The 13,919-nt window shown below is 38.1% G+C and overlaps 1 protein-coding gene across 2 annotated transcripts in view; it reads right to left on the bottom strand.

Annotated features, from left to right (window-relative positions):
• Nucleotides 1-3,128: 3,128 nt before the first annotated feature.
• ube2g1.S (ubiquitin conjugating enzyme E2 G1 S homeolog) overlaps nucleotides 3,129-13,919 on the bottom strand; it is a 31,910-nt gene continuing 21,119 nt past the window's right edge. The window contains 3 exon segments of one of the 2 annotated variants that reach the window (NM_001087337.1): nucleotides 3,129-3,769; nucleotides 3,904-4,686; nucleotides 6,814-6,936. In NM_001087337.1, the coding sequence (NP_001080806.1) occupies nucleotides 6,850-6,936 (87 nt within the window). In that variant the 3' untranslated portion in view covers nucleotides 3,129-3,769; nucleotides 3,904-4,686; nucleotides 6,814-6,849. 2 annotated transcript variants of the gene reach the window in all.

Raw genomic sequence — 13,919 nt, 5'->3', positions numbered from 1 at the left:
CAGCTAACTGACCCCACCAACAGTACACGAATAGAAGAGTAAATGCTCTTCCACATGGCAGTTTTTCCTGCACTCCCGTGTTGCACTTTCTTTTGTTCAGCCACAGGGGAGTGCAGGAATAGATGGACTCAAATATTGTGTAGGGGGCTGTACTCACACAGATGCATTTATGCGCTGAACGCAGGTGAAATGAATCGTGCTGCGTCCCACCTGCATTTGGTGCGGATTTTTAGTTTAGCCAAGAGCTAGCTATACTAGCATGCAAATCTCTCAGAAACCACTAAAACAGAAAAATTATTTCTCAGAAATCAACCTGAGTAAAGTTATATCAATTTATATTTTGGGTTTATGGGGTAAGGATGCACCAAATCCACTATTTTGGATTCAGCCGAACCCCCGAATCGTTTGTGAAAGATTCGGCCGAATACCAAACCAAATCATAATTTGCATATGCAAATTAGGGGTGAGAAGGGGAAAACATTTTTTTTTACTTCCTTATTTTGCGACAAAAAGTCACGATTTCCAGCCCCTAATTGTCACATGCAAATTAGGATTTGGTTCAGCAGAAGGATTCGTCTCAATCCTAATGAAAAAGGCAGATCCTGGATTCGGTGCATCCCTAGTTTAGAGTCTGGGTCTATTCTGATGTCTGACATCACCGGTTTGGGATGTTAACGTAATTAATTCCTATTAATACCACAGGAATGATGTTTCCAAAGAGTGGTGTTGAAGTTGTCCCTGAAGGTAAATTGAATTTAAAGTAGAAATAGTGTTAATCAAATCATACTGCGATAGCTTTGAGAGGATTTCAACCAATTAATTAATTATCAGTGAGCTGTAAATCGAGGCTCTCATTTTATCCCCAGTCCATTTCTTTGTTCACAGAAAACCATTGGATCTCAGCCAGTCTGAATTATGTAAGAAAACTAAAATATATTGCTTGCATAGAGATTTAATCCTCACAGGATTTTACAAAAAGAGAGAGCAGGGCTTGCTCCCAAGAGCAAAAAGTGCATGCAACCGTACATAAGGTAAATTTATAAATATGCAAGATCTTGTCTAGACTCTTGGGAATGCCTCCCTTTTTCTAATTTTTTTTTCTTAATTTTAATAAAAGTTGTTTAACAATTGTTCACAAAATATCAATGTGATACTATGGGCTGTTGATCTATGCAGAGCCCAGTAGAGGTCACTGTGAGGTTAACTATTTAAGGAAGTTCTGAATATCCTTCTTTATGCCTATTATTAAGGGAGTATTTTCACGAAAGATTCAAGGCGAGGATGTTAACCCTATTGCTGCAATAAACTTTTTCCGACATTTATCCGCCGCCTATATCTATCACCTATTCACCTTTAGAGGTAATTGGTTTTTGTTTTTTCCGAGAACATTTAGCAATTTTTTTCATTTGTGTTTTTTTAAAACAGATCTTTTAATAAATTCCACGACATTCATAGTTTTTAGATAAAGTGGATTTAGTTGTGGTTTCAAAAAACTTCTAAAGCCACTAAAACAAGACTGTTTAAAAATAAGCCTCCATGTAGCATTTGTTGTCATTTCTCCTTTCAGTCTAGTCTATTTTGGGCAGTGACCAAAATCTCTTCATAGGTTTCCTCAAGTTTTCTTTTAATTTTCAGTTGACCATTAAAGGAATTGTTCAGTGTAAAAATAAAACTGGGTAAATAGATCAAAAATGTAATGTATAAAGGCTGAAGTGATTTGATGTATAACATGTCAGTCAGAACACTACTTGTCAGCTCTCTTGGTTTACAGAGTGGTTACCCTGGCTACCAGGCAGTAACCAATCAGAGAATTGAGGGGGGGCCCACATGGGTCATATCTGTTGCTTTTGAATCTGAGCTGAATGCTGAGGATCAATTGCAAACTCACTGAACAGAAATGTACCATGTGGCCCCCCTTCAAGTCGCTGACTAACTCAGCGTTATAGAGCTGAAAAGCAGGAAGTTGGATTCTGGCTGTTTTATTAGACATCTGTTCACTCCAGCCTTTATACATTACATTTTTTCTAACTAACTATATTAGAAACATTTTTTATTTTGCACAGCCTATTTACAAAGTTTTTATTTTCACACTGAACTGTTCCTTTAATGGTCTCATGCAAGAGCCCTGGTGCACCTATTTGCAAGGTTATACATCCTACTTTTTCTCAAATAATCAAGTTTATCTTCACTACTCCTCTCTCAGCATCTGTTTCTCTTCGTTCTGTCTTCATGCAGCAGTTGGGTGTCAGATATTCATAGACAGTTAAATCCAACATATCTTATAGGGGGGCTCCTTATTCCTAGAAGATGTATTAGAGCTCACTATTGAAATCACCAGACATCATGTCTCTCTACATGCATAATTTGTGCAAAAGGCATTTATTTTGTTTGTACTGGAATCAGTTATTTGAGTGAGCTCTAATACATCTACAAGGAAAGGAAACACCCCCCCCCCCATAAGATACAGTATATTGGATCTAACAGTCAATGAATATCTGACACCCAACTGCTGCATGAAGACAGAATGAAGAGAAACAGGTGCTGAGAGAGGGATAGTGAACATAAACTTGATTATATTAGGAACGGTAGAGAATGTTTAATTGAATGTATTTAGAAAGGTTCTTATTATATAGTATGATGAAGCTTATATTAAATATCCATTTTCCCAATAGTTCCCCTTTAATGAATAGAGCTTGTACTGTCTCATGGCAGGACAGCCCAGTTCTAGTTGTACAAATGCATTTTCCTTTATCAGGGTCTTGGTAATGGACTTGAGAGCATTGTAATGTGTTAAAAGCAATTGCCAACAGAAACCCATGTTATCAAGGCACTTGACATAAGGTTAGCAGATCACTATTTCTAGATGGATTCTCTAAATTTATCCCTGATTTTTTCACATGTTCTAGTAACCTATATTGACATCTACACTTTGCATTGAATGAAATTAATGCTTCCGCTTTACACTAAAAGTTACGCTCACATTCTCTTTGATGCATTTCTGTGTAGAGTTCACCAAGCTTTTCCCTTTAATTGCAGTTTAACCTGTCACGTACCTGTAAATAATTGTCAAAACTGCCCATTTACTTTTGTTCCACAATTCTGTATTTATGTTAAGACAGTAGGCATTCTATTGGAAAAAAAATTATATTTTGGAAGAACGCACTACATAAGGTGACAGAATTCCAAAATCAAATTACATGAAAATATACATCGCAATTTTCTCTTTGTACATTAGGTGAGGAAAAACTGCAATAGGACGATAAAAAGGTAAAAGAAGGATGACAATAATGTAAGGAAGTGAACAAAAACCAGAAAAAAAAAAAACTTTTGGATACAGAAGGTTAAAAAGAGACTGGAACAGAATTGTGTCAAATCTTGAAGATACTTTGAGAAACCAATACCTATGCATGCTTTCCTTTTTCAGTTTCATACCAGGCAGCCAAGAAGAAGATTGTAGAGGAAATGCAATCACTAAAGTACACTGGTCAGTTCTTTAAAGCAGCAGGGTTTTGGGTGCTCGTGGTAGCAAGTAAGCATTTGCTACAGCCAGGCTGAGCAGCACACAGGTTTAGACATATCCACCTTTGGGAGTCAAGTTTCACACATGACCTGAGAGGATTTTGAGGATTTATTAGGGTGCAATAAGGCACTTCAGGAGTTTAATTACCAGAGTTTCCTCCCCTTAGGGGTTATATGTGGCTGATCACTTAAAAGGTAACCAAATTCCTGCAGTGACCAAACAAAATAGAAAGTGTAGACATTATGCAACCTATATATATATATATATATATATATATATATATATATATATATATATATATATATATATATATATATATATATATATATATATATATATATATATATATATATATATATATATATATATATATATATATATATATATATATATATATATATATATATAGTTAGAAACACATGTCTATTTATAGTACTTTGTTCACTATGCAGTGCTAACAAGTTGTTTTATTGTAATTGCATATCCCACCTGTGATTAAACCCCAACATACAAGGGTGACAGGCTCCTCAAACTGTATTTCTAAAACTTCTTGGAGCTAAATAAAAGACAAGTCAATGCAGTATTGCCCACTGACACAACAACGTGGCCTTTTCTGCATAGAGAGGACAGTGGCCAGAAGGAAGATTCAAAAGATCCCAAGAGCTCCTGTCATGAAAAAGACACTAGAAGCATTCAATTTAACAGATTTCAATCTCATGATATTTGTGTTTTTTTCTCTAAAGACTGCTGGAGAGAAGACAGGAAAATTACACCTGCAAACCACTCCCTTCCCTCCTTCATATTTTATCTTCCCTATTTGCATTCCCACCACTTTTTACATAAATTTTACCCTAAACAACAAGAAATCATTATTTGGTACAATGTGTATTTATGGATGTACATGAACAGTATATATATTATCCGGATCATGTTGTGCTATGTACAGGTCTGTACAATTCTTCCTGAAGTTTAAAGCAGTTCATTCGATTTTGAAATGCGAGATCACCTTTAAGTTGGCACTTGTTAGGCTCTTGTCAGCATTGGTAACTGGCATGTTTTATTGCAACCCAGTGCCAGCCAGTGTTTGCCAACTTATTACAACAAAAGGTCCAGCAAAAGGTGGGTAGAGTGCAGGAAAAACAGTGCCTTGTTTCTCAAATGGAGACCTGAAAAATAAAAATAACCAGTAATATACAAACAATAGAAGGAACAACCCAAGTACCCCCCCCCACACACCCTCATCAATTGTCACAAAGAAACAGTACTCCGTTTTAGCGTTAACAAATAAACCCACATCCACCATTTAAGTGCAACATAAGGTCATGTGCAATAAAAGCCAATCTATGGTCCTACATGTAGACAGAACATGCATTTATCTACTTCAGTTGTTTATATAATTAGAATGTAGTAGGTATGTTCTTCTGGAATTCAAGTGTTGTCAGTCAATTCTTTCAGGAACAAATTTACCTGCCAGTATATTTTTGAAGTGTGGATGGAACCCAGAGCATCCAGACTAACAGAAAGAACACAACCTTCTTGCAGATAGAGTTTTATTCCAGTTACCTGTATATCCATTGAGTGATCAAAAGTGAAAAAATTTGATGTTTTTACATTGCATCTGTTGAGCCAGAACCTACTAAGACTACAGTCATATGAAAAAGTTAGGGAACCCCTCTCAGCCTGCATAATAGTTTACTCCACTTTCAAAAAAAGGAGATAACAGTGGTATGTCTCATTTCCCAGGAACACCTGAGTACTGGGGTGTTTTCTGATCAAAGGTTTTTAGTGAAGCGGTATTCAGTTGTATGAAATTAAATCTGGCTGTGCAAAAATTTGGGTACCCTTGTAATTTTGCTAATTTGAATGCTCAAAATGGATTACTGGCAACACCAAATTGGTTGGATTAGCTCGTTAAATCTTAAACTTCATAGACAGGTGTGTCAAGATATTTAAGGTGGCCAATTACAAGTTGTGCTTCTATTTGACTTTCCTCTGATGAGTGACAGCATGGGATCCTCAAAGCAACTCTAAAAAGATCTGAAACAAAGACTGTTCATTATCATGCTTTAGGGGGAGGCTACAAAAAGCTCTCAGAGGTTTAAACGGTCAGTTTCAACTGGCACAGTTGCTGTAAAACCCAGGTCTGGCAGGCCAAGAAAATACAGGAGCGGCATATGCGGAGGATTGTGAGAATGGTTACAGACAACCCAAAGGTCACCTCCAAAGACCTGCTGCAGATGGTGTATCTGTACATCGTTCTACAATTTAGCGCAATTTGCACATAGAACATCTGTATGGCAGAGTGATGAGAAAGAAGCCATTTCTGCACTCACGCCACAAACAGAGTCGCTTGTTTTATGCAAAAGCTCATTTAGACAATCCACAGTCATTTTGGAACAAAATTTGGACTTAAACAAAAATGGAGTTATTTGGTCATAACAAAAAGCACTTTGCACAGTGGAAGAAGAACACCGCATTCCAAGAAAAAAAAACCCTGCTACCTACTGATTTGGTGGAGGTCCCATCATGCTGTGGGGCTGTGTGGCTAGTTCAGGGACTGGCGCTCTTGTTAAAGTCAAGGGTCGGATGAATTCAACCCAATATCAACAAATTCTTCAGGATAATGTTAAAGCATCAGTCACAAAGTTGCAGTTATGCAGGAAAGGCATTTACGAAGAACAGAAATGTACAATATTTTAGAATGGTTGTCACAGTCCACAAACTTGAATGTCATCGATATATCGGCAGCCATCAAATTTAACCGAACTGGAGAGATTTTGTATGGACGAATGGTCAAAAATACTGCCATTCAGAATCCAGACACTCATCAAAGGCTATAGGTGGTGTCTAGAGGCTCAACCAAGTATTGATGTAATATCTCTGTTGGGGTGCCCAAATTTATGCACCTGTAATTTTGTTGGGGTGCCCAAATTTATGCACCTGTAATTTTGTTATGATGCATATTTTCTGTAGGCATAAGGCATGCTATATATTAAAAGGAAGTTGCTACTTGAAAAGCTTAGCCAATGGTTAACAAAACTGCAAATAATTAAGAGGGGCTCCCAAACTTTTTCATATTAATTTCTTGGCAACAAATGTCCTACTTTATAATGGAAAATTCACTTTTTGGTGTCAACATTCCTCAAAGACCATGAATACTAACTTGGTGTACTAAAATTAAAAAGCTTATTGGGGACCTTCAAGAGAACGCAGCTGTCACTGAATATTAAACATATAAGACAAATTAAATGTATGACTTGTTTACATGAGATGGGGTAGTCACAAAATCTTACCCTGAAATTGTGAAGCTACTAGATGCTGGTTAAATGTCACTCAAAAGCAGTTTCTTGGCTTTTTCTTACACAGCGGGCAACTTTTCTTTTGAATTCTCCATTACGGTCTTCTCGCCACTCTTTCTGTACATATAAAATACAGAATGCATTCAATTAAAGGGATTGTAGTCATTTTAAACTTTTTTTCTAAAAATGTGTACTGCAAGAAACATTTTAGGACAATTTTATTTACGGATCAGTTCAGGAACTATGTTTTAAATTTGGCATGGAGGCTTCCATAACAGTGCAGCACAGAATGAATGTCTAAAGTACAAACAGCAGGGACAGCATTAGGCATTTGCTTGGAGGGAACTGGATACCTCTGTGACTCTCTTGATACGATGTGACTTGGGAATGTCACTATCTACACCCACTTGTGCACATGCATGTGACATCAGAAGGAGAGCAATCACATGCTGTGCAGAGACGATGATGCTTTCAATTTCACTCTTGCTTCCTACCAACTGTCTGGTTTGTTCCACTGTGCAACATCCCCCTCTCCCTTTACTAAACAACACTCAATCCCCCTGCCTTTCAGCATGCAGTTAGTTGTACAGAGTTAGGGGGAGAAGTTTCATTGGGCTGCCACTCTTTCTACAAAAATGCAGAAAATGTAAAGTTTGGTGATACCTTTTATTGGCTAACTGAATAAGTAACAATTGCAAGCTTTCAGGGCACACAGGCCCCTTCTTCAGGCAAAATACAAATGAAAGGCACATCATATATATACTGTTAGATCATTGAAAAAGGGTTTATGGGCAATAAATTAGAAAGTTTAGATAGACAGAGTTAACTTGTAGAGATAATAAAAGTAATTAGGGTGGGTTGTCCTGACTGAATCCAGACCCCTGGACTATTTATAACCCACCCTAATTACTTTTATTATATCTACAAGTTAACTATCTGTAACTTTCTAATTTATTGCCCATAAACCCTTTTTCAATGATCTAACAGTATATATATGATGTGCCTTTCCAGCCTTTCATTTGTATTTTGCCTTAAGAAGGGGCCTGTGTGCTGTAAAAGTGTGCAATTGTTACTTATTCAGTTAGCCAATAAAAGGTATCACCAAACTTTACATTTTCTGCACTCTTTTTACAAAGCTTTTGCCAGAAAAGAGAAAGGAACCAGTTAACTGCACATAGCTCTTTAGCTGCCTCTGAGTTACCCTCATCTGCTCCTTCTCCTGCCTACTCAAACTTTTAGGTGAAATACCTATTGCCCCCTTCCTCAAAGACAAGTAGCTGCTACGAATAGCTCTGTGCATCTTCACCTTAAGTGGAAGGTGTGAGGCATGGGGACATTTTCTCAAAGAAAAATACTCTTCTTGATGAAAAAAAAATCAGAGGTTTATTTAACTTTCCAGGCCTCCATAAAAAACAATAAGAAACTTTTTGTTAACAGTTCAAAAACTTGCAAAGCAGACTGTTACACATAAAAAAAATGATTTCTGCATCATACAGCACCACTTGTTTAAGCCAGCACTTCCAACTTGTGCTTTACAAATGACTCCCCTGCTTTCTAATCACTCCAGCCTTTTATAGGAGTCAGAACTCCCAACATGCACTGCAGCATTCCCTTTAAATTCCAGGAAGTGCTGCTGGCCTGCCTCTTAAGAGGTGCAAGCCACCACACCAGGCTGTATCACAGGTAAAACTTTTAACTTCAAAGCTGCATTTGCAATCATGCTGTATTTTAAAATCCTTCACAGTATAGTTACCACAAATTACATTTCCTATGCATATGTGTACATTGTAGCATTTATCTTACACATTTAAATGTAACACAATAGCAGTTAGGTTTTTTTAACACAAGCTAGTTAATTACATGCATGGTTCACAGGTGCTGTCAGATTTAGAGTAGAGAAAGGAAAGTGCATTAGGTGGCCAGCCTAATGGAGAAAAGGAAAAGTAACAGAAAGGAATACCATTCACCCAGCATAGGTCTGTCAGTCCATGTGAACACTTGCATTAAAACCAGTGTGACAGATTTTAGTACATATTATATACAATTTGAAGCTGTACCATTCACATCTCCACATTCCTCCCTCCTTAAAAGGAAGCTTGTCCTTCCGCAAACATTACCTCAGCACCATATCTGGACAAATGGTCAGCATTCAGGTGCTTCTTCCCTGACCGATGACCAATCTCAAACTTAAATGGTTGTAATGCAAGATACCATCTAGTGATTCTAGCATTTTTGTCTTTCATAGTATTTATCCAAGTTAGAGGATGATGATCTGTAATTAAAGTGAACTCTCTCCCTAGTAAATAGTAGCGTAAGGCTTCTAAAGCCCATTTGATTGCAAGTCCTTCTTTTTCAATAGTTGAGTATCTCTGTTCACGAGGGAACAGTTTTCGACTTATGAAAAGGATAGGGTGTTCCTCACCATCTAGCTCTTGACTAAGGACTGCACCCAGTCCTACCTCTGACGCATCAGTTTGTACAATAAATGGTTTTTCAAAATTTGGGCTCTGTAAAACTGGTTCCTTACACAGACAATTTTTTATTTTATGAAAAGCATGTTCACATTCTATTGACCATGTAACATTCTCTCGCTTGTTCTTTTTAGTTAAGTCAGTCAATGGGGCAACTATGGCAGAAAATTCAGGTATAAAGCGCCGATAGTATCCTGCAAGCCCAAGAAATGACCTGACTTCTTTCTTTGTAGCTGGAATATTGGCAGCCTGAATAGCGTGGACTTTTGTGACTTCTGGTTTTACTTTACCGTTACCCAAAATAAATCCAAGATACTTGGTTTCGTAAAAACCCATTGAACATTTTTTTGGGTTAATGGTAAAACCTGCCTGCTTTATTTGGGCAATTACTTTCCTCAAGTGATCTAAATGATCTACCCATGAATGACTGTAGATCACATCATCATCCAAATAAGCAGCGCTGTACCCTACATGCTCCCGTAGGAGTATGTCCATAGCCCTTTGGAAAGTGGCTGGCGCACCATGTAGTCCAAACGGCATTGTTTTAAATTGATACAACCCACTAGGCACTATAAAAGCAGTTTTCTCCTTAGATTTGACATCTAGAGGGATCTGCCAATACCCTTTGGATAGATCTAAGGTAGATATGAACACTGCTCCACCTAGCTGATCAATGAGATCATCTATGCGTGGCATTGGGTAACTATCAAAAGTGGAGATTGCATTAATTTTACGGAAGTCAATGCAAAATCTTGTCGTTCCATCTTTTTTCCCAACCATCACTACTGGGGAACACCAAGGACTTTTGGATGGTTCAATAACCCCCAATTTTAGCATCTCTGTAACTTCCTTTTCCGCTGTTTTCTTAAATTGTTCAGGCATTCGATATGGCTTTTGTCTAATTGGAGCATGAGTCCCAGTATCTATCTGATGGGATACTAGGGACACAAGTCCAGGTTTACTCATAAACACATCAGCGTATGACTTAATCAATTCTTTTAAGTCTCCCTGTTGTTCTTTAGTTAACTCAGGGTTAATTTGCACATCCCTCCACTCAGTCTGACTCTTTAACAGATTATAAATCTGTTCAGACATATCCTCTGTAGACTCTGAGACAATATTGTAGGCAATATTGTTCTTAGTTTTGGTTTTAGGTTCAAACCAACGCTTTAGTAGATTTACATGATATACTTTACTGGTTGATTTTTTACCTGGAGTTTCAATTTCAAAGTCAACAGGACCAGTTTGACGAAGGACCTTATATGGACCTTGCCACTTAGCCAATAGTTTATTCTCACAGCTAGGAAGCAGGAGTAAGACTTGATCACCAACTCTAATGGTCTTATTCCTGGCATGCTGATTATACCATTTTTTCTGATTTGTTTGTGCCTTCTCAACATTTTCATGTGCTACTTTTACCAAGATCTGCAACCTCTCTCTCATTTGTAACACATACTCAATAACATTTTTCTGATGACCAGATTTATCTTCCCACACTTCTTTTATAACATCTAGAAGACCTCTGGGACGTCTACCATATAAGAGTTCAAAGGGACTAAAACCAGTTGACTCTTGTGGCACTTCTCGATATGCAAATAATAGAAATGGCAACCATTTATCCCATTGTTTTGGATCATTATGCACAAATTTCTTAAGCATTTTCTTTAAAGTCTGATTATACCTTTCTACAAGGCCATCTGTTTGTGGGTGGTATGGGGTTGTTCTAAGTGGCTTAATACCCAAAAGTTGGTACACTTCTGACAGTAAGGTAGATGTAAAATTGCTACCTTGATCAGTAAGGATATGTTTTGGTAGCCCAACTCTACTAAACACATTCAAAATCTCTTCAGCAACCCTTTTAGCTGTAACTGTTCTCATTGGTATTGCCTCAGGATACCTTGTGCAGTAATCCACTATTGTAAGAATAAACCGGTTACCTTTTGAGCTTTTCTCCAATGGACCAATTATATCCATGGCAACAGTATTAAATGGCTCATCAATTATGGGTAGTGGTACCAAGGTAGCTTTAGGGGGTACAGAAGCAGTGTACTGGCATTCTGGACAAGAACGGCAATGAGCTATAACATGGTCATATACCCCTGGCCAGTAGAACCGATAAAGGATTCTAGCTAAGGTTTTCTTGTAACCTAAATGACCAGCTATGGGAATATTATGAGCCAAACTCACTATTTGCTCTGTAAATTTTTTAGGTACCACCAACTGTTCTACACGTTCTCCTGTCTTGGGGTGAACACATACCCTATACAGTTTTTCATCTTGGACTAGATAATAGGGTGGCACAAGTCCCTTTTCATTTGGTTTACAGTTCTTTAAACCCTGCTGATATAAAGATTTTAAACCATCATCTTGTTTTTGTTCTAAAGCAATATCAGTGTCCCATAGTCCGATACTTATATAGTCACCTGTATCCTTGGCAGGATTCATCACAAGTTTCTTCCTATGGACATTAACTTGCTGTGCTGGGAGAGTCTGTCTCTTTGGGGAGGGTGATACCACAATATCCTCATGAAAAGGAAAAATATGTCCCAAGGCATCGTTGGGATCTTCTTCCTTTTTCTCTTGTGATCTGGTTGTCACAGCACAGAGTTGTTCTTCACCTTTCAATAAGTCATCAAACCCAGGAGCGGTTCTCCCAAGTATAACTGGAACTTGAAGATTTGGAATAACAGCAGCTTCTACTGTGAAGATCTTTTCCTGAACTTGTAAATCAATGTGTGACCTTGGGTAGGTTTTTGTGTCACCATGCACACAAGTGATTGGAATCTTTGGAAACACTTTCTTTTGAGTGACCAAATCAGCCTTTACCAAGCTGAGTTTACTTCCAGTATCCAACAAGGCATTTACAGGGTGTCCATTAAGTAGTGCCGGCATGGTGTAGTCACTGTAACCACAAAAAGAGGAGTGAGTTGAAGCCCTTTTAATCTTCTTGGGACAGAACTTGGCTATGTGTCCTCTTTTTTGGCATTCAAAGCAAACCATTCCCATTAAATCAGATTTTGCTGGTGCCTTAGATTCCTGCTTTGCTATTTCACTTTGCACTTGTGGCTGCTGGAACCTCCTGGTATGTCTACCAGCATCTTTCTTGGCAAGTAGGTAGTCCTCAGACAATGAAATAGCTTTCTCAGCAGTTTTTGGTCTGTGTTTCTGCACCCATGAACCGACATCCTCTGGCAAAATTTTAACAAATTGTTCCATTACAATTGTCTCTGTAATTTGTTGATGGGTCTTCAGTTCTGGCTTCATCCATTTTATATACAGGTCTGTGAGACGAGTGAAGACTTCCCTTGGACTATCAGCAGCAGAGTATTTTAACTGACGGAATCTCTGCCTGTAAGTCTCCTCACTAATATTATAACGTCTTAGGATTGCCTCTTTCACCCGATCATATTGTGCTGCTTCATGGATCTCCATATTACTGTAGGCCATTTGGGCTTGGCCTGTAAGGTATGGAGCAAGCCTTACTACCCAATGTTCCTTTGGCCACATACAAGCAAGTGCTACCCTCTCAAATGTTGTGTAAGGTAGGCCTCAATGTCATCTTCTTGAGTCATTTTTGTTAGCTTTGGGTCTTTCCAAGGAGACACTGCTACTTGTCGAGGAGGGACTACAGGTTGCTCTGGTCTCAGCATCTGGATCAGATCTTTCCAGCGTCCATCCTGTTTGTGCAATTCAGTCCGATACATCATTGTTTCCTCATGATGTCTCCTCTCAGCTTCAGCTTGCTGCACTGTCAGCCATTTCATCAACTCAGTAATACTCTCGGATAAAGTCTTTTCTGGAAGTGCAGGATCAATCTTTTCTGTGGCACCAGAAATAGTGGTTTTACTTTTCCTTGGAACCGCGCCCTCTAGTTCCACTTCTTTTTCAGATCCACTTGCCATTTTAGTCTGCTTTACTTTAGGTCTGGCACCTTGGCTCACAGCTTCTTTGCCTGCTACAGTACGCCAGGTACGGGTCTTGTACATAATTCCTCTAATTTTAAGTTGATGTATTTGGAGCAATACTCTTCATTAACCATCCCACTTCTGACACCATATGTGAGGCATGGGGACATTTTCTCAAAGAAAAATACTCTTCTTGATGAAAAAAAAATCAGAGGTTTATTTAACTTTCCAGACCTCCATAAAAAACAATAAGAAACTTTTTGTTAACAGTTCAAAAACTTGCAAAGCAGACTGTTACACATAAAAAAAATGATTTCTGCATCATACAGCACCACTTGTTTAAGCCAGCACTTCCAACTTGTGCTTTACAAATGACTCCCCTGCTTTCTAATCACTCCAGCCTTTTATAGGAGTCAGAACTCCCAACATGCACTGCAGCATTCCCTTTAAATTCCAGTAAGTGCTGCTGGCCTGCCTCTTAAGAGGTGCAAGCCACCACACCAGGCTGTATCACAGGTAAAACTTTTAACTTCAAAGCTGCATTTGCAATCATGCTGTATTTTAAAATCCTTCACAATATAGTTACCACAAATTACATTTCCAATGCATATGTGTACATTGTAGCATTTATCTTACACATTTAAATGTAACACAATAGCAGTTAGGTTTTTTTAACACAAGCTAGTTAATTACATGCATGGTTCACAGGTGCTGTCAGATTTAG

This window comes from Xenopus laevis, chromosome 2S, assembly GCF_017654675.1.
Source record: "Xenopus laevis strain J_2021 chromosome 2S, Xenopus_laevis_v10.1, whole genome shotgun sequence".
NCBI classification, from domain to species: Eukaryota; Metazoa; Chordata; class Amphibia; order Anura; family Pipidae; genus Xenopus; species Xenopus laevis.
The sequence above is the reverse complement of the archived record's forward strand: the minus strand, read 5'-3'. Positions and strand labels throughout refer to the sequence as shown.